The 12,992-nt window shown below is 39.0% G+C and overlaps 1 protein-coding gene across 8 annotated transcripts in view; it reads left to right on the top strand.

Annotated features, from left to right (window-relative positions):
- The window catches only part of MAPK10 (mitogen-activated protein kinase 10), a 150,636-nt gene that overhangs the window by 93,970 nt on the left and 43,674 nt on the right, over positions 1 to 12,992 (top strand). For 7 of the 8 annotated variants that reach the window (XM_017744185.1, XM_017744189.1, XM_008641284.2 and 4 more), the window contains 5 exons: positions 3,226 to 3,355; positions 5,212 to 5,270; positions 6,234 to 6,372; positions 7,319 to 7,484; positions 10,637 to 10,708. In XM_017744185.1, coding sequence (XP_017599674.1) covers positions 3,226 to 3,355; positions 5,212 to 5,270; positions 6,234 to 6,372; positions 7,319 to 7,484; positions 10,637 to 10,708 — 566 coding nt within the window. The remainder of the gene's footprint in view (positions 1 to 3,225; positions 3,356 to 5,211; positions 5,271 to 6,233; positions 6,373 to 7,318; positions 7,485 to 10,636; positions 10,709 to 12,992) is intronic. The other variant, XM_008641285.2, reaches the window with a different exon arrangement.

The raw sequence follows: 12,992 nt of genomic DNA, 5'->3' as shown, positions 1-12,992 counted from the left end.
CTCTTCTGACTGAACAGCTGCAGAGACATGGTAGTAAACTTTGAGGATTTTTCTGAGCTCATGTTGCAGTAAAGCTATCATTTTGTTACAAGACCAGGGGTAATTTAGAGTCTTTGCTATAAGATCAGGAAGTTGTATAAATTAAAAAATAAATTTACAGTTGTGCAAGAGGTGTTATGATAGAGTTTCCAGAGAAACTCTTTTAGATGCAAGTCCAGTCTCTTATTTGAGAGCTGGAGTGACTTTCACACTCAACCTTTGCATCACAGTTTGCAGACACTCATTACTCTCTCTCCCTTATTCCTGATCCCTGGAGCCACATGTTTATCCAGCCACTCTTCTGCCAGTGATTAAAGTTTGTCTTAAGAAGGCTTATCATCAATACTAAACTTGGTGTTCCAAGGTAAGGATTTTGTGTAGCAAGCAGCAGAGAGAGGAGATGCATCTGGTATCTGTAATTTCATTGTAGTAAAGTGCGGAGTTGGCTGACTGTAAACAAAAGCTTCTCTCTAGTGAACACAGAAAAAAACCATCAGGGCTATGAATTTACCCAGTGCAGTGAATTCATGCATTGACTTCTTCAAGTAGTTGGACACGTTCCATTTGATAGAAGACCATGATAGAATTGCAGTCAAGATCCTTGTGTCTCAAAGTAAATATCCTTCTACAAAGGATTACTTTAGTTGTCCATGGTATGCAAAGGACTGGGAATTGATCATAAAAGCCAAGTGTTTAAGAAGCCTTTGTTTTTCTGATTTTAGATTGGTGCTTTTGTCTGTTGCTTTGACAGAAAGAAAAAATTCAGAAAAGCAAACAGAGATCAGGAACTGAGGAAAATGTTTGCCCAGACAAACTTTTGGTGTTTCCTAACTCCTAGTCAGTAGTTTTATGATGTAGCTAATGAGATTAAAATATAAGAAAAGATTATTAAAATTATTCACAGTACTCTTACATAGCTTGGTTGAGTCTTACATAGGCTTTTCATCCTAAAAGGAGTTGGGTGATCAAGTAATATGGATTAGCTGAGAGATTTGTCTGCTGAAGTATATTTGCAGTGTATGTCCATGAACAATAGGGACAAAATATTTAACTGTTGAAAGATCCTGGTTTTTTAAATTCTTGGGCTTTGCATTTTATTTGTTTAATGCTTTCTCAATTTCATTGTAGCCTTTATGATGCCCTGTTGTGGCTGAACTAAATCAGAATGAGAGACATGATTCTGCCAGTTGCCACAGGAGGTTGGCTTTCTGCTATGTACTGTTAGGCTGTAAGTCACACATCATGTTCCTCCTAACACAAAGTTTAGTTGAGTGAAGTTCTGTGGTGGGAGGGAAATCAAATCAGGCTGGATCTTTGATAGCCTTGTCACCTAAGCTGATGCTTGTATGGTTTAACTGGTGAATGCAATATCTTTGTTTATGCATGTGATTAGCAGGATATTAGCTGGGTCATGAAAGTTACATGCCTAATTCATGAATAGGAGAATAAAGAACCCTTACCAGGTGACAGAGTGGATGATGTTGGAGAACAGCTGGTCCAACCCACCTGTTCAAAGCAGAGTCAACTAGAGCAGATTGCTCAGGACCACTGGAAGAGTCTGGCTCTATCTTCTTTACTCCTCACAGCAGATACTTAAGAACATTGATAAGATCCACCCTAAGCCTTCTCCAGGCTACACAACTCCAGCTCACTCAGCTGCTCCCTGTATGACAGATGTTCCAGTCCCTAATAATCTTCATGGCACATCAGTGGAATTGCTCCAATCTTTATCTTTCTCATTTTGGGAAGCCTGCAGTGCAACCCAGAATTCCAGATGTGGCCATGGAAGGATCACTTCCCTAGGCCCACTCTCAAGAGTCTTCCTAAATGAGTCCTAAAAGTAATCTTTGCAAAACTCCTCATCACCTTTTGCAAACAATTATTCTTATTTGTGGGATGTATTTGGTGTGTTATTTATGCAATTGTAGTGTAAATTAAATATTTCTGATTCTTCTCTTCTTGTGTGGTTTCCCAGGCAAACATTGCCAACATTTTCTTACCTGTTTTGAACAGCTGTACATTTGTGTTGGCTTTGTGACTAAGTTTCTGATGCTTGCATGCTTTCTGCTCTGTACTTAGTTAGCCACTGTCACCAAATGTCTGCAGTAAGCAAGAGTTAGTGAGAAAAAAAATAACAGGATTCTGAATATTTATGCTTAAGAAAGCAATTTTTTAGAACGATGAGTGGTTTGGTTGATTTATCTCATGGGAAATACATTGTTGCTTTTCATGGACTAGCAGAAAACTTGTGTCATGCCTTTCCTCATTCCTGACAAAAGGAAAAACCAGGAAGAGGGTCTGAGGATGCTGTCCACTTGGAAATGTTTCTAGGACTTAGTGTGCTTTGTGGAATTTAGAACTCAGAATTTAGAACTCAGAGTTTATGAAGTCAGATTTGAACCACCAAAATAAGTGTTTCAAATACATAGGAGGTAGCATTTATAAAAATAACTGAAGGTTGTGAAAAACATTTAAAAGTTGAAGGAGCATTTTAGGACCCCGGCTTTAAAAGTTCACTTTGCAAACAATAACGTATTTCTTCATTTTCAAAAGCTGTAACTGTGCATATGTAACAAATTTTTTCATTATCAGGAATCAGTAAAAAAACCTTGTGAAATTGGTTTTGTTTCTAGGTATGTTATTGGAATTGGATTATATGGTCTCAAAGAATGACTGAATAACTTGATTTCATTAGAAATATCATAAGGAAACTACAGACTTCATGTTGGATAAGTGGGCAATTGTTCACTGAGCCACGTGGTGAAGGTGTTCTTAGTGGTGACAGAAAAAACAAAAGTCTTTTCTGCTGTAGCCACGCACAGAGAGTTCCTTTATGAAATACCTTATGTCTCATCTAGTTTTTATTGTATTTTTATCTGAAGTTATTTAATTTTTTCCCCCACCCCTTGAAAATAAGTGTTAATTTCCAATGGAATTGGAGTTCAGAAGTAGTGGCGCATGCTGTCTTTTGCCAGTGTGGTGCTACCTGTTTCCTTTTGATCTCTTACTTTTTTTTTTTACTAGAAACTCTTTCCTTTTTTTTTTAGTAGAAACTCTCTCCTTCTTTTGATCGAGTATTTTTCTCAGTGGAAAAAAGGAAATGGTAGACCTGAGGTTCAGGAATTTGCCATGAGAAATGCTGGATACCCTCAAAGATGCATAACCCCTGTGTTTTCATCACTGCAGTGCTGCATATGATGCTGTCCTTGACAGAAACGTGGCCATTAAGAAGCTCAGCAGACCATTTCAGAACCAAACTCATGCCAAGCGAGCTTACAGGGAGCTGGTCCTCATGAAGTGTGTGAATCATAAAAATGTAAGTTTTCATTTTTTTAGCAGGAGAAATGGTCTGTGCATTGCTTTGTTAGAACGGATATTGTTTTGTTTGGTTCCTTTTTAAAATGGAAGAAATTAGATGTAAATATATGCTCAAGGGCTACAGCCTCTCTGGTACTACATGCCCACACGAGAGACTGAGGGTATTGCATGTGCTTATTTCAAGTCTGTGCCAAACACGGATTGTTCGAGAGTTTCCTGCCTCTTGCACCATCTACTGTATATCATTTAGTATCCATAATGAATGAAAATATTCCTATGCTGCAGCAAGAGTGTTATTCCAGGGCTGTATGTTAATTTTAACCATTATCTGTTAGAACTTTTTGACTGACACTGTATAAAAGTGCTTTTTTTTTGTAGTGAAACGTGTCGGATTGCCACACTGCATTGTAAAGGGATGTCCCAGGGATTTAATTTTCCTCCACTTCCTCGATTTCTCACTGCCATATCTGTGTGACCCTTCCTTTTCATTAGGAGTGCATTTTTCAGTTTGCAATGTTTACCCTTCCCTCAGATCTTGCAATGACTCTTTCTCCTTATGCAAAGCATAAATGAGCTTGAAAAATGTGATGTAAGCTGAGATTTTACACTTGCTCTCAATCACAAATTCACATGGAAAGAGAAGGGACTGACCCTAAAATGGCAGATGGCAGGACTTGACACTACAGTGTCCTCTGCCTCTCTTCTGGGCAGTGATTTATCCTTACATTCCCACTGTGTTGACCAGGACTGTTCCTGTGTCTTCCCTCTTGACTTGATGGAAGCCACCATCAGTCAGACCAATGCATGGGGATTTGAAAATGCAGGAATGACAGAGAGTTTTTTAATGGACTGGAAAGATCAAAAGGCAGCAGGAGCAGCACTAATTTTAAATACGTAATTTTAAACATGTGGCATGAGAGCTGCTAACAGCACCACATGTGTCGGGTCAGAGCTCTCTGTACAGAGAAGTGCAAAGGAAGGAGAGGACTGTAAAGGCACCTTTGCAGAGGTAAGATTCAGTCAGAATATGTGGAGTACAGAGAAAGAATGTTGAACAATTTCTGCTAGAAAACCTAAAGAAGTGATGGAGGTGGGAAGGGAGACGTTCAGAGGTTGCCTTCATGGCAGCAGTGCTGATACCTTCTACCTCTGTTACTTGCACAGAAGGAAAATGGGAAATCCAGGTCTGTGAGGTCACATTGTTTCCTCTCTTCTGTTTCACACATTTTTACCATTGTCTTTCAACAGCCCAGCCTGTTTAAAATCAAGCAAACAAAAATGCAAACCGAACAAGAGAAAGGAAAAAAGGAGTTGCAGTATGCAAGATGTCTTTGCTCAGGGTGTCTCTATTTCAAAGTGCTTCTACTGGAAAGTTGTACCTCTCATGATGGAATCTGTGCATGTTTGTGCCCTCAAAGGAATCGAGGCCATGTCAGAGATAAGGAAGGACTACTGTTTAATAAGATGGTCCTTGATTATTTGTCCCTTCAAATTACCATTCCTCATAAATAAGAAAATCGTGGCTGTTGCACAAATATGGTTATACTAGATTGAGCTGAAGTTGGTCTTTGAGCCTGTAACTCCAAAACTGAGAGGAGTATCTCACCCTTAGCACTTCACTTTGTCACTGGTTATCTTTCTTTCAGATGATTGCAAGTGCACCTAGAAGAAATCTAAGAGATCTGTGGTATTTTATTTTGAATGTTGCCGATTTTTTACTGATCCGTAAAGTGAGAAGTATTAATACAAATAGAGCAGTGAAAAAACAATTTATCCTTTAATACACCTCAGGACAGGTTCAACTGATTATGTATATCACTCCTCTTTGTTCTTTTGTCTTACTTTGCTTTTCAGATTATCAGTTTATTAAATGTCTTCACACCACAGAAATCTCTGGAGGAGTTCCAGGATGTGTAAGTAACAGGGGCGGTAATTATGCTAAAGTTTAGGGATGTGTGGGGTGTTGTGGTGTACCTTGATTGCAATAACTCAGCAGAATACAAAGGTTATAACCCCATCTAGAAAAGGCTGTATGAGTCGAATGGATAGAAAAATATTCTGAATTCCATATTGAGAGCTCTTTTGACCATTTAGGGTAAAAAATACCAGGTTTCATATTTGTTGTGATATGACCTTTGACTGTGTAGTTGTCTGGGAGCTAGGAGTGGGTGTAGAAGACAACCAGCATCTCTGTTGGAAACTTGCCCTGTTGCACAACCACTACTGTTCCTACTATGAACTGCTGTGAATGAAATTTTAAGTATTCTGTGTTTTATATAGGTGTTCTCATTTTATCTTCCTATCTCTCCCATGTTCTGTATACATTGCATGGAAACGTGTTCCTATTCTGTAGTCTGGTTACCAGCAGTAACCAAATAATTGTAATGAGAATATTGTGAAGTCATGCAATCTTAGGAGGATTTTTGGAGGCATTTTGCATGGGGACATATTTTACCCCCTCAGACACCTCTCTTTCTCTCAGATTCCTACGTGTACTGTGGTAGCCATCCTTGCAACGGCCGAAGGCCAAGCAGTTGTGTTATTTGGTGTTTGTGGGTGTTTTGGGTTTGTACATTTCTGTTGTGCTGCCTGATTGCCCATGTAGGGTAAGGTCTCTGTCATGGGGAATGCACCAAGAAAGGGCAAATAATCCCCCAGTTTTCCTGGGATGCTAAAAGAGTGGTGTTTCTGCAGTGAGATACAAACTCCACCATGGTACTGTTGTCAGTGGGCCCAGTCTCCAGCTGTGTTACTCCCAGTCATCAGGAATAAAGTGAATTTTGAAGCAAGAAAAGGCGCTGTTACTTATTTGAGATTATGCTGTGATTTGTCTTCAACAAAAGAAAATAACCCTGTGGCTTTGTTTTTCCATTCAGCTACCTGGTAATGGAGTTAATGGATGCCAACCTGTGCCAGGTCATTCAGATGGAGCTAGACCATGAGCGAATGTCTTACCTACTGTACCAAATGCTCTGTGGAATCAAGCATCTTCACTCTGCAGGAATTATTCACAGGGTAAGGGGCCTTTGGTTTAAAACTTAAGGCATAATATGAAATGATCATGAAGACTTTAAATGCCACTTGTCTCTCTTGTGTACTGTGGATCAAAGCCCTATCTCCCAGTACAATGAATATAAACATAAGAGCCACAGTCAGTCAGAGGATATGGAATTGGCATTTGCTATCATTTATGCATGTGCTGAAAGAAATGGAAAGATTGATGAGTCTATATTAAATGCATCCTCTCATTTTGCTTTTCCACACCAATACTGCTCCTGGTAAGGATGTGGTACCTGGCTGTGAATGTGTGATAGTTGATAGCAGAGGGGATCAGGTCATGTCACTGTGAGCAGGAGGGAATGCTCAATGGATTGAAAATACCCTGAATTGACTTCTCTGTTGAAAAGAGCTTTTACTAATTTGGGATTTCCACATTAAAAAAAAAAAAAAGAAAAAATGTTTCCCTAAAGAAAAGAAAGGCTGATAAAATGGGTTACAAAGTAGTTGTTCTATAAAGGTCTCCTTTCTTGGCATGTCATGTGTTTAGCACAGGGTGATAGATTTGGCTTCTAGATAGTCATCCAGCAAAGGATCAGTTGAATTACTATAAATGAAGCATTAAGATATCTCCACATGTGCCATTGGAACGTCTCTATCAGGCTCACAGCATTAGAAAGAAAATAATCTAATCAAAACAGTGCTCTGATACTAATCCTTGTTTCTTGATCTGCTAAATGCAATTAATTTAACACCACTAGGCTCCTGTTATCCAGGTAGAACCCCCTATTATTCCGAGGTAGAACAGTTTTCTAGAGAAACAATAGCAAGCTTTTCCTGTATATTTACAAGTATTTCTGATAGTAACTGGGTCAGAAGAATGAAAGAGTATTTGAAGGGTGACCTGAAGTATCAGCCTACTTTATAAAAGACAGTCACATGTTTTTTTCACTGTCTTTTGCAGGATTTAAAACCAAGTAATATTGTAGTAAAATCTGACTGCACGTTGAAGATTCTGGATTTTGGACTGGCCAGGACTGCAGGCACTAGCTTCATGATGACCCCATATGTGGTGACACGTTACTACAGAGCACCGGAGGTCATCCTGGGAATGGGCTACAAGGAGAACGGTAGGGCTGCAGTGTCACTGCACCAGCTGACCTCAAGGGCAAGGTCTGCCTCCACCACTGTATGGGAGACCCAAAGGAGGGACAGGAAACGTAACGGGAAAAGATGGGAAATGATGCCTGACTTAGAGCAGTTCCTTGCTGTTTTGAACTGCAGCTACAGAACGTATTTGGGATGCACTGCTGCTGAATTTATCAGGGTGGGATTGCAGAGCAATAAGAAACCTGTTCTGAGTTATGGCTGAAGTTAACAGCTACAGTAAGAGCTTTCTGACCAGAATATCTTTGGCTTCTGTGGCTGTGAAACAGTGTGGGAACCACTGGAATTGCTGAACGAGTGATGTGTTCTAAATTTGAGTCTGAGTCTGTGAATTACTTGAGGGAACAAGAAGTACAAGCTGAAATAGCAAAACTTAGCCCTTCCAGAATTTCTCTAAATCCAGAGTTAGATCTGAATTTCAGGAATTAATTCCTTCTTCATGATAAATTTGACAAAAGTCCCAGGTTTTGCTAACAAGTTTCATGTTGTCAAGATCTAGGTACAAATTTTGCAGTTTGAGTTTGTTTTTTTTTAGTGGAAAGTAGAATTTCAGAGAAGAGGAAAAATCTGAAACTAGAACAAAAATGAAACAAACATATAATTTGTATGTAATCTCCCTAGAAATAAATAGGATAGTACTCTGAATAGTCTGAGAGAAAGATCTTGGTTCTTGGAAAGATTGTGAAAAGCAGGTGCTTGCTATGGAGAAGCAGGTAAGAAAGAACTCAAATTTTGCAGAAGATGAAGGGAAAGCTTTTTAAGTTGTTCTCATTTTGTAATAAAACCGAGAATTGCATCTGAGTGCCAGGTAGACCAGGTAGGAAGGGAAGAATATCCTATAACTCAGATTTTGCTGTCAAAGGTATAACTTGTCTGTTTGAGGAGACTTTTTGATGGCAAATACAGCAAACTTCAAGACCAGGAATTTATTAAAAAGTGTCCTACTTAATTTTTGTTGAGGAGGTTGGCTAACCTGCAGGAGAACTTTTACTAACAGCCAACTGCATCCTGTAAAGGGCAGTGAAACTGATTTTGGGAGCCGAATCCATGGCTTCAGCACAACTAAAAGCATAATCACACAACATCTTCTGAAATTAGCAAGTCCCTGTACGAATTATTTGTAATATTTATGAATTTAAAGTATAAATTTTAATACAAAAGACTAAAATGTAGAGGATTATTACGCAGAGTCTACGTATAGCGAATAAGTTCTGAAAAAAGGGATAATATTCCTTAAAGTATTTTGTTTGAAATTTTTGCTAAGTGACACTTAGAACACTTTAGATAGTTCCTTAGTCAATATCCAGAGTTTCTTCTATTGTCAAATTAATTCTTTTGTTGTTTTTTTTCCCCTCCAGCCATTAAGTAGATGATTACCATTATTGTTGTTATTGTCCATGAAAGGGCAGAGAGAGCATTTGCTTTTCACATGATTAAAACTGCACCAAGAAAAAGTTAGACACACTTTTGTGAAGAAGTACACAGCTGGGAAAGTTCCAATGTTTGCCACATCCAAGGGTCCTGATCAAATGCCCATTGAAGTTAACACAGGAACTTCCTTTGACTTCCCTGGGCAATGAATCTGGCTTAAGATGAATGATCTTGTCTTACTTGGACAAAGCCAAAATAAAGAGAGGAAGAAAACAAAATATCTGAAAATGAAGCTCAGCTGTCAGAGGAGCTGCTCTGCTTGGAGGCTCTGACCCAGCTCCCAAGGAAGTCAATGGAAAGGGTTGTTCTTTGCTTCCCTGCTCTGGCCTATGCTGCCACATTACTGAAGCTCCCCTACTTTTTCCCCCTCTGACTACGTACACTGCCTGTATAAGGACTGTTCACTGCTTTCATTTTCTTTCTGCACTTGGTTGGCTAAAGATGCATAATTATCACCAGTTTGCTGCACTTCTGTGGAAGGTCCCAAAACTGTCACTATGAAGAAAACTCTCCCACTGCCTCAGGCATGCTTTTGCTGTCCCATGCCCCTGATACCTGTACCCTCCTTTTCCCAAATGGAACATTTCACCTTTATTTTGTTTTACCAAGAAATGAGTTGTTTGTTTGTTTCTTTGGTTTGTTTTGGATTGCTTTTGAAGGTCAAGAAAGGGGAAGAAAAAGAGGAGAAAACTGGTTGTGTAGGTCAAACATGACCAGAAAATGAGAATTTCAGGCTCAGAAACAACAGAGTCTTTTAAAGCATTTCAAAGCAGTTTTTCCCTCTTAATGTGGAAGACAGGGTTGTTTTTTTGGTTTTTTTTCTGTGTGTACTGTGTCACTATCTATCCAGCCTTTTTTCTTGAAAGACTTAAAGGGCAAAAAACACCCTATCCAAGTCAAGCAGAAAAAGTGACTGTGCATATTGCATTTAAGAGCTGATTGCAGGATTGGGAACAGGAAATGCTCTTAGTCTTGTTGATATTTGTCCTGGGGAGCTTTTGGTTTAGCATTTATTTTGAGTACCTACACAGTACAAAACAGAGTCCACTCAGGTCATTCTCTCCAGGTATGTAGGTACAGACAGATGCACCTAGATAGGTACCTATAGACAGGACATAAGTACAGGTTCTGAAAGAGGAGTTTTAAATAACCCTTAAGGGTGGTATTGTCCATATGGCCTTTACTTGTGTGAGCAGTTCCATTTGGAACCTCTTGTCAGCTGCTGCAGAGAGACTCAGAGCCGGAGGACAAAGTCTAGCAACTCTGCAAATAGGATTTGTTCCAGATTATCATTATCTGGTTTGGTTTTTGGGTTTTTCTTTGTTTTTTTTCCTGAAAAAAAAAAAAAGTTGTTTTTTAACCATAAATTTAGTGCATACCATGGGTCTGTGCAGTTGTTACTTGACCTTTACTTGCTAGCTCTGGACCTTTACCCAAAATGCTGATTTAAAACTTTTTCCACTGTTGTTACTAACTGCTGTTGAGCTAACTGACACAGCTTTTATTTATTTAGTTACTTATTTTAGCTTTTGGTGAGACATGAAAAAGAAACCCAACAAAACCACAAAACAAACTGTACTGTTCTGATCAACCTGCTCTTTTTCCCCTCCTTTAGGAGTGAAATGTCGTAGTTAACTTTGCTTTTTTTTCCTCCTTCTTCACTTCCCTGTCTCTGCTGTTCTAGTGGATATATGGTCTGTGGGATGCATTATGGGAGAAATGGTTCGCCACAAAATCCTCTTTCCAGGAAGGGACTGTATCCTTGTGCCATTTGCTGCAGCTTCACCTATTATTTGTTCCTCTCCTCCACCCCATCCCTTTTACCATAAAATGACTATACCAGGACTGTAAAGATAGAAGCAAAAAGTTGAATCCCAGAGGTATGGCTAAATGAAAATAGCGCACTGCAGATACACACAAAATTAAAAATGAAAAACAGATGTACAGAATTATTTCCATCAATTAAGTTGCTCTAAAACCTGTAATCATTCCATTTTATATACTATTTATGTCATGTCAATAAGCAATATAGAAAACAAGCATTATGATGGCAAATTGGACAGCTTTATTTACTATTCTTCAAAAGAAAAATAAGAATAAAAGAAAAAAGTCCTAACTTGGCCCATCTCATTCCTGTAAATCTGTTTTTCTGCTTTTGTGTTTTGGAAATATTGACTTCATAACATTTGTGGTGACATCATAATCTTTTGCTTGCTAATGCATCATGGTTTTGGATTCATCTCAATGCTGTATGGGCTCAGTGTTGAGTCAATACAACATTTTTTTTTTTCTTTCTTTAAAACAAAATGAAGAATTTGACTCACCCAGTTTAAGGCAACCGTTTATCTACTGTGGCTTCCAAATTGGCCTGAAATCAGATTCTCTTGATTTAAAAATGGACTTCCCTTTGCTTGCATGAGGTCTGTGTCGTCAATTAAACTGTATATCCCTCCCATCTCATTTTTCTTGTCTTGGATGATATTATTTTTACCCCTTCCAAGGTGGTGAAAGCAATATTAGAAAATGAAAACAAAAGAAGAGGTGTCTACTTAGCCCCCTGCTTATCACAGGCTAAGCCAGGCAACCTGCCCGTGCTGGCTTGGAAATGTAAGTAGTGTGTATTTTGCCCATCAGAATGAAATGAGGCAACATAACATATCTCTGCTTTCGGAAACAAGAAGGCATATTGTTGTCAGCTAGTTGGCAGAAAGGCACCATGAAAATCTGGCATCAGCACCCACTGGCAGTTGGTGTGAAGAAAACCCAGCTTTCACAGACATCAGCCATGGAAGCGATTTTTTTTTTGCTGACTCTTGAGTAATTCCTGTCGTGATTGTCAGAGTTGGGTCCTCCCTGTCCAGTTTTCACAGCTCTGTCAACTTTCTCTGAGAGCTGAGCTCTGCTTGGTGGCCCAGTGAAGATGCAGTTCTACTTCTCAAACAGGGAGATGAGGGGACAGCAGGTACCTCCTGTTTGCTGAGGGAGTGACAGCAGCACTGTACTGGCTTGGATGCAAAACATGGCAGGGAAGTAAAAATGGTGGTTTTTTATTACTAGTGGGTAGCTTTGAGATGCTTAGAGGTGCTGAGCTGTCCCTGCAGCATGAGGAGCTGGCTGCACGCCCATCCTGTGCTGTAACCTGAAAGTGCAGGGCAGCTCCCAGCCTTCCCAGGACCTGTAATTCAGTGTCGTAGTTACGCTATGTTTCAGTGGTAACACCACCTCAGAAACACTGTCGGAACTCTCCCTCCAAACAACGCGCTCTTTTCCTCTTAAAAAAAAAAACTTAGAGAAAACTAAATTATCTATAATATACTTGAGGTTCAGCTGGAAATAATGAGGATATTTCCATTTAATCTTTTCAGAGAGAAGTCCGAGATTTTAGATAAGCAATTAGAATTCATACAAAGAGTGATTTCAGGGTAAAAGCACAGTAGCATGGTTAATGGGTTGGTCTCCTTTTACAACAAATTAAGAGATAAGTTCTTCTGCCCATGTCTAGAAAAAGAACCAATGCTATATAATTTAAATAATGTAGCTTTTTAAAAAAACCATTCAAACATGAAAATTACTTTTTTTCTGTCTGGCTGTGAAAACAGTCTCTTGTGGCAGCCTTGTATTCAGGGATAGCAGTAAAACATTTTTAAAACCCTTTTTAACATTTCAATATCAGTTGAAAATAACAACTGTATTTTTGAACAGCTGCAGCAAATATTGTGTAAATTGTGGGATAGTCCTACTTTTTAAATCATTGGAAATCCCATATCCTGAAATAGAATGGATGTGGGCCAGGTCACAGTTACTACCATGCTTTAATGGTGGGTTTATTCAGGTGAGTGGGAAGTTTGATAAAAAAAAAAAGAAAAAAATAAAGAAAAAAAGAAAAAAAAATCTGTACGTTCATTTCCAAGTCAGTACTCATTTGTTAACCAGTTTGACCCCATGAATGAGTTGTCAGTGTTGGAAAGACTGGTTTGTGTATGGGTCCATATGATTTCCCACCCCTCCATGGCTGTTGATGAGCGGATCTAGTTTCCCTC

This window comes from Corvus brachyrhynchos, unplaced genomic scaffold (assembly GCF_000691975.1).
Source record: "Corvus brachyrhynchos isolate BGI_N302 unplaced genomic scaffold, ASM69197v1 scaffold229, whole genome shotgun sequence".
Taxonomy (NCBI): Eukaryota; Metazoa; Chordata; class Aves; order Passeriformes; family Corvidae; genus Corvus; species Corvus brachyrhynchos.
This window is presented reverse-complemented; position numbering and strand designations above follow the sequence as displayed.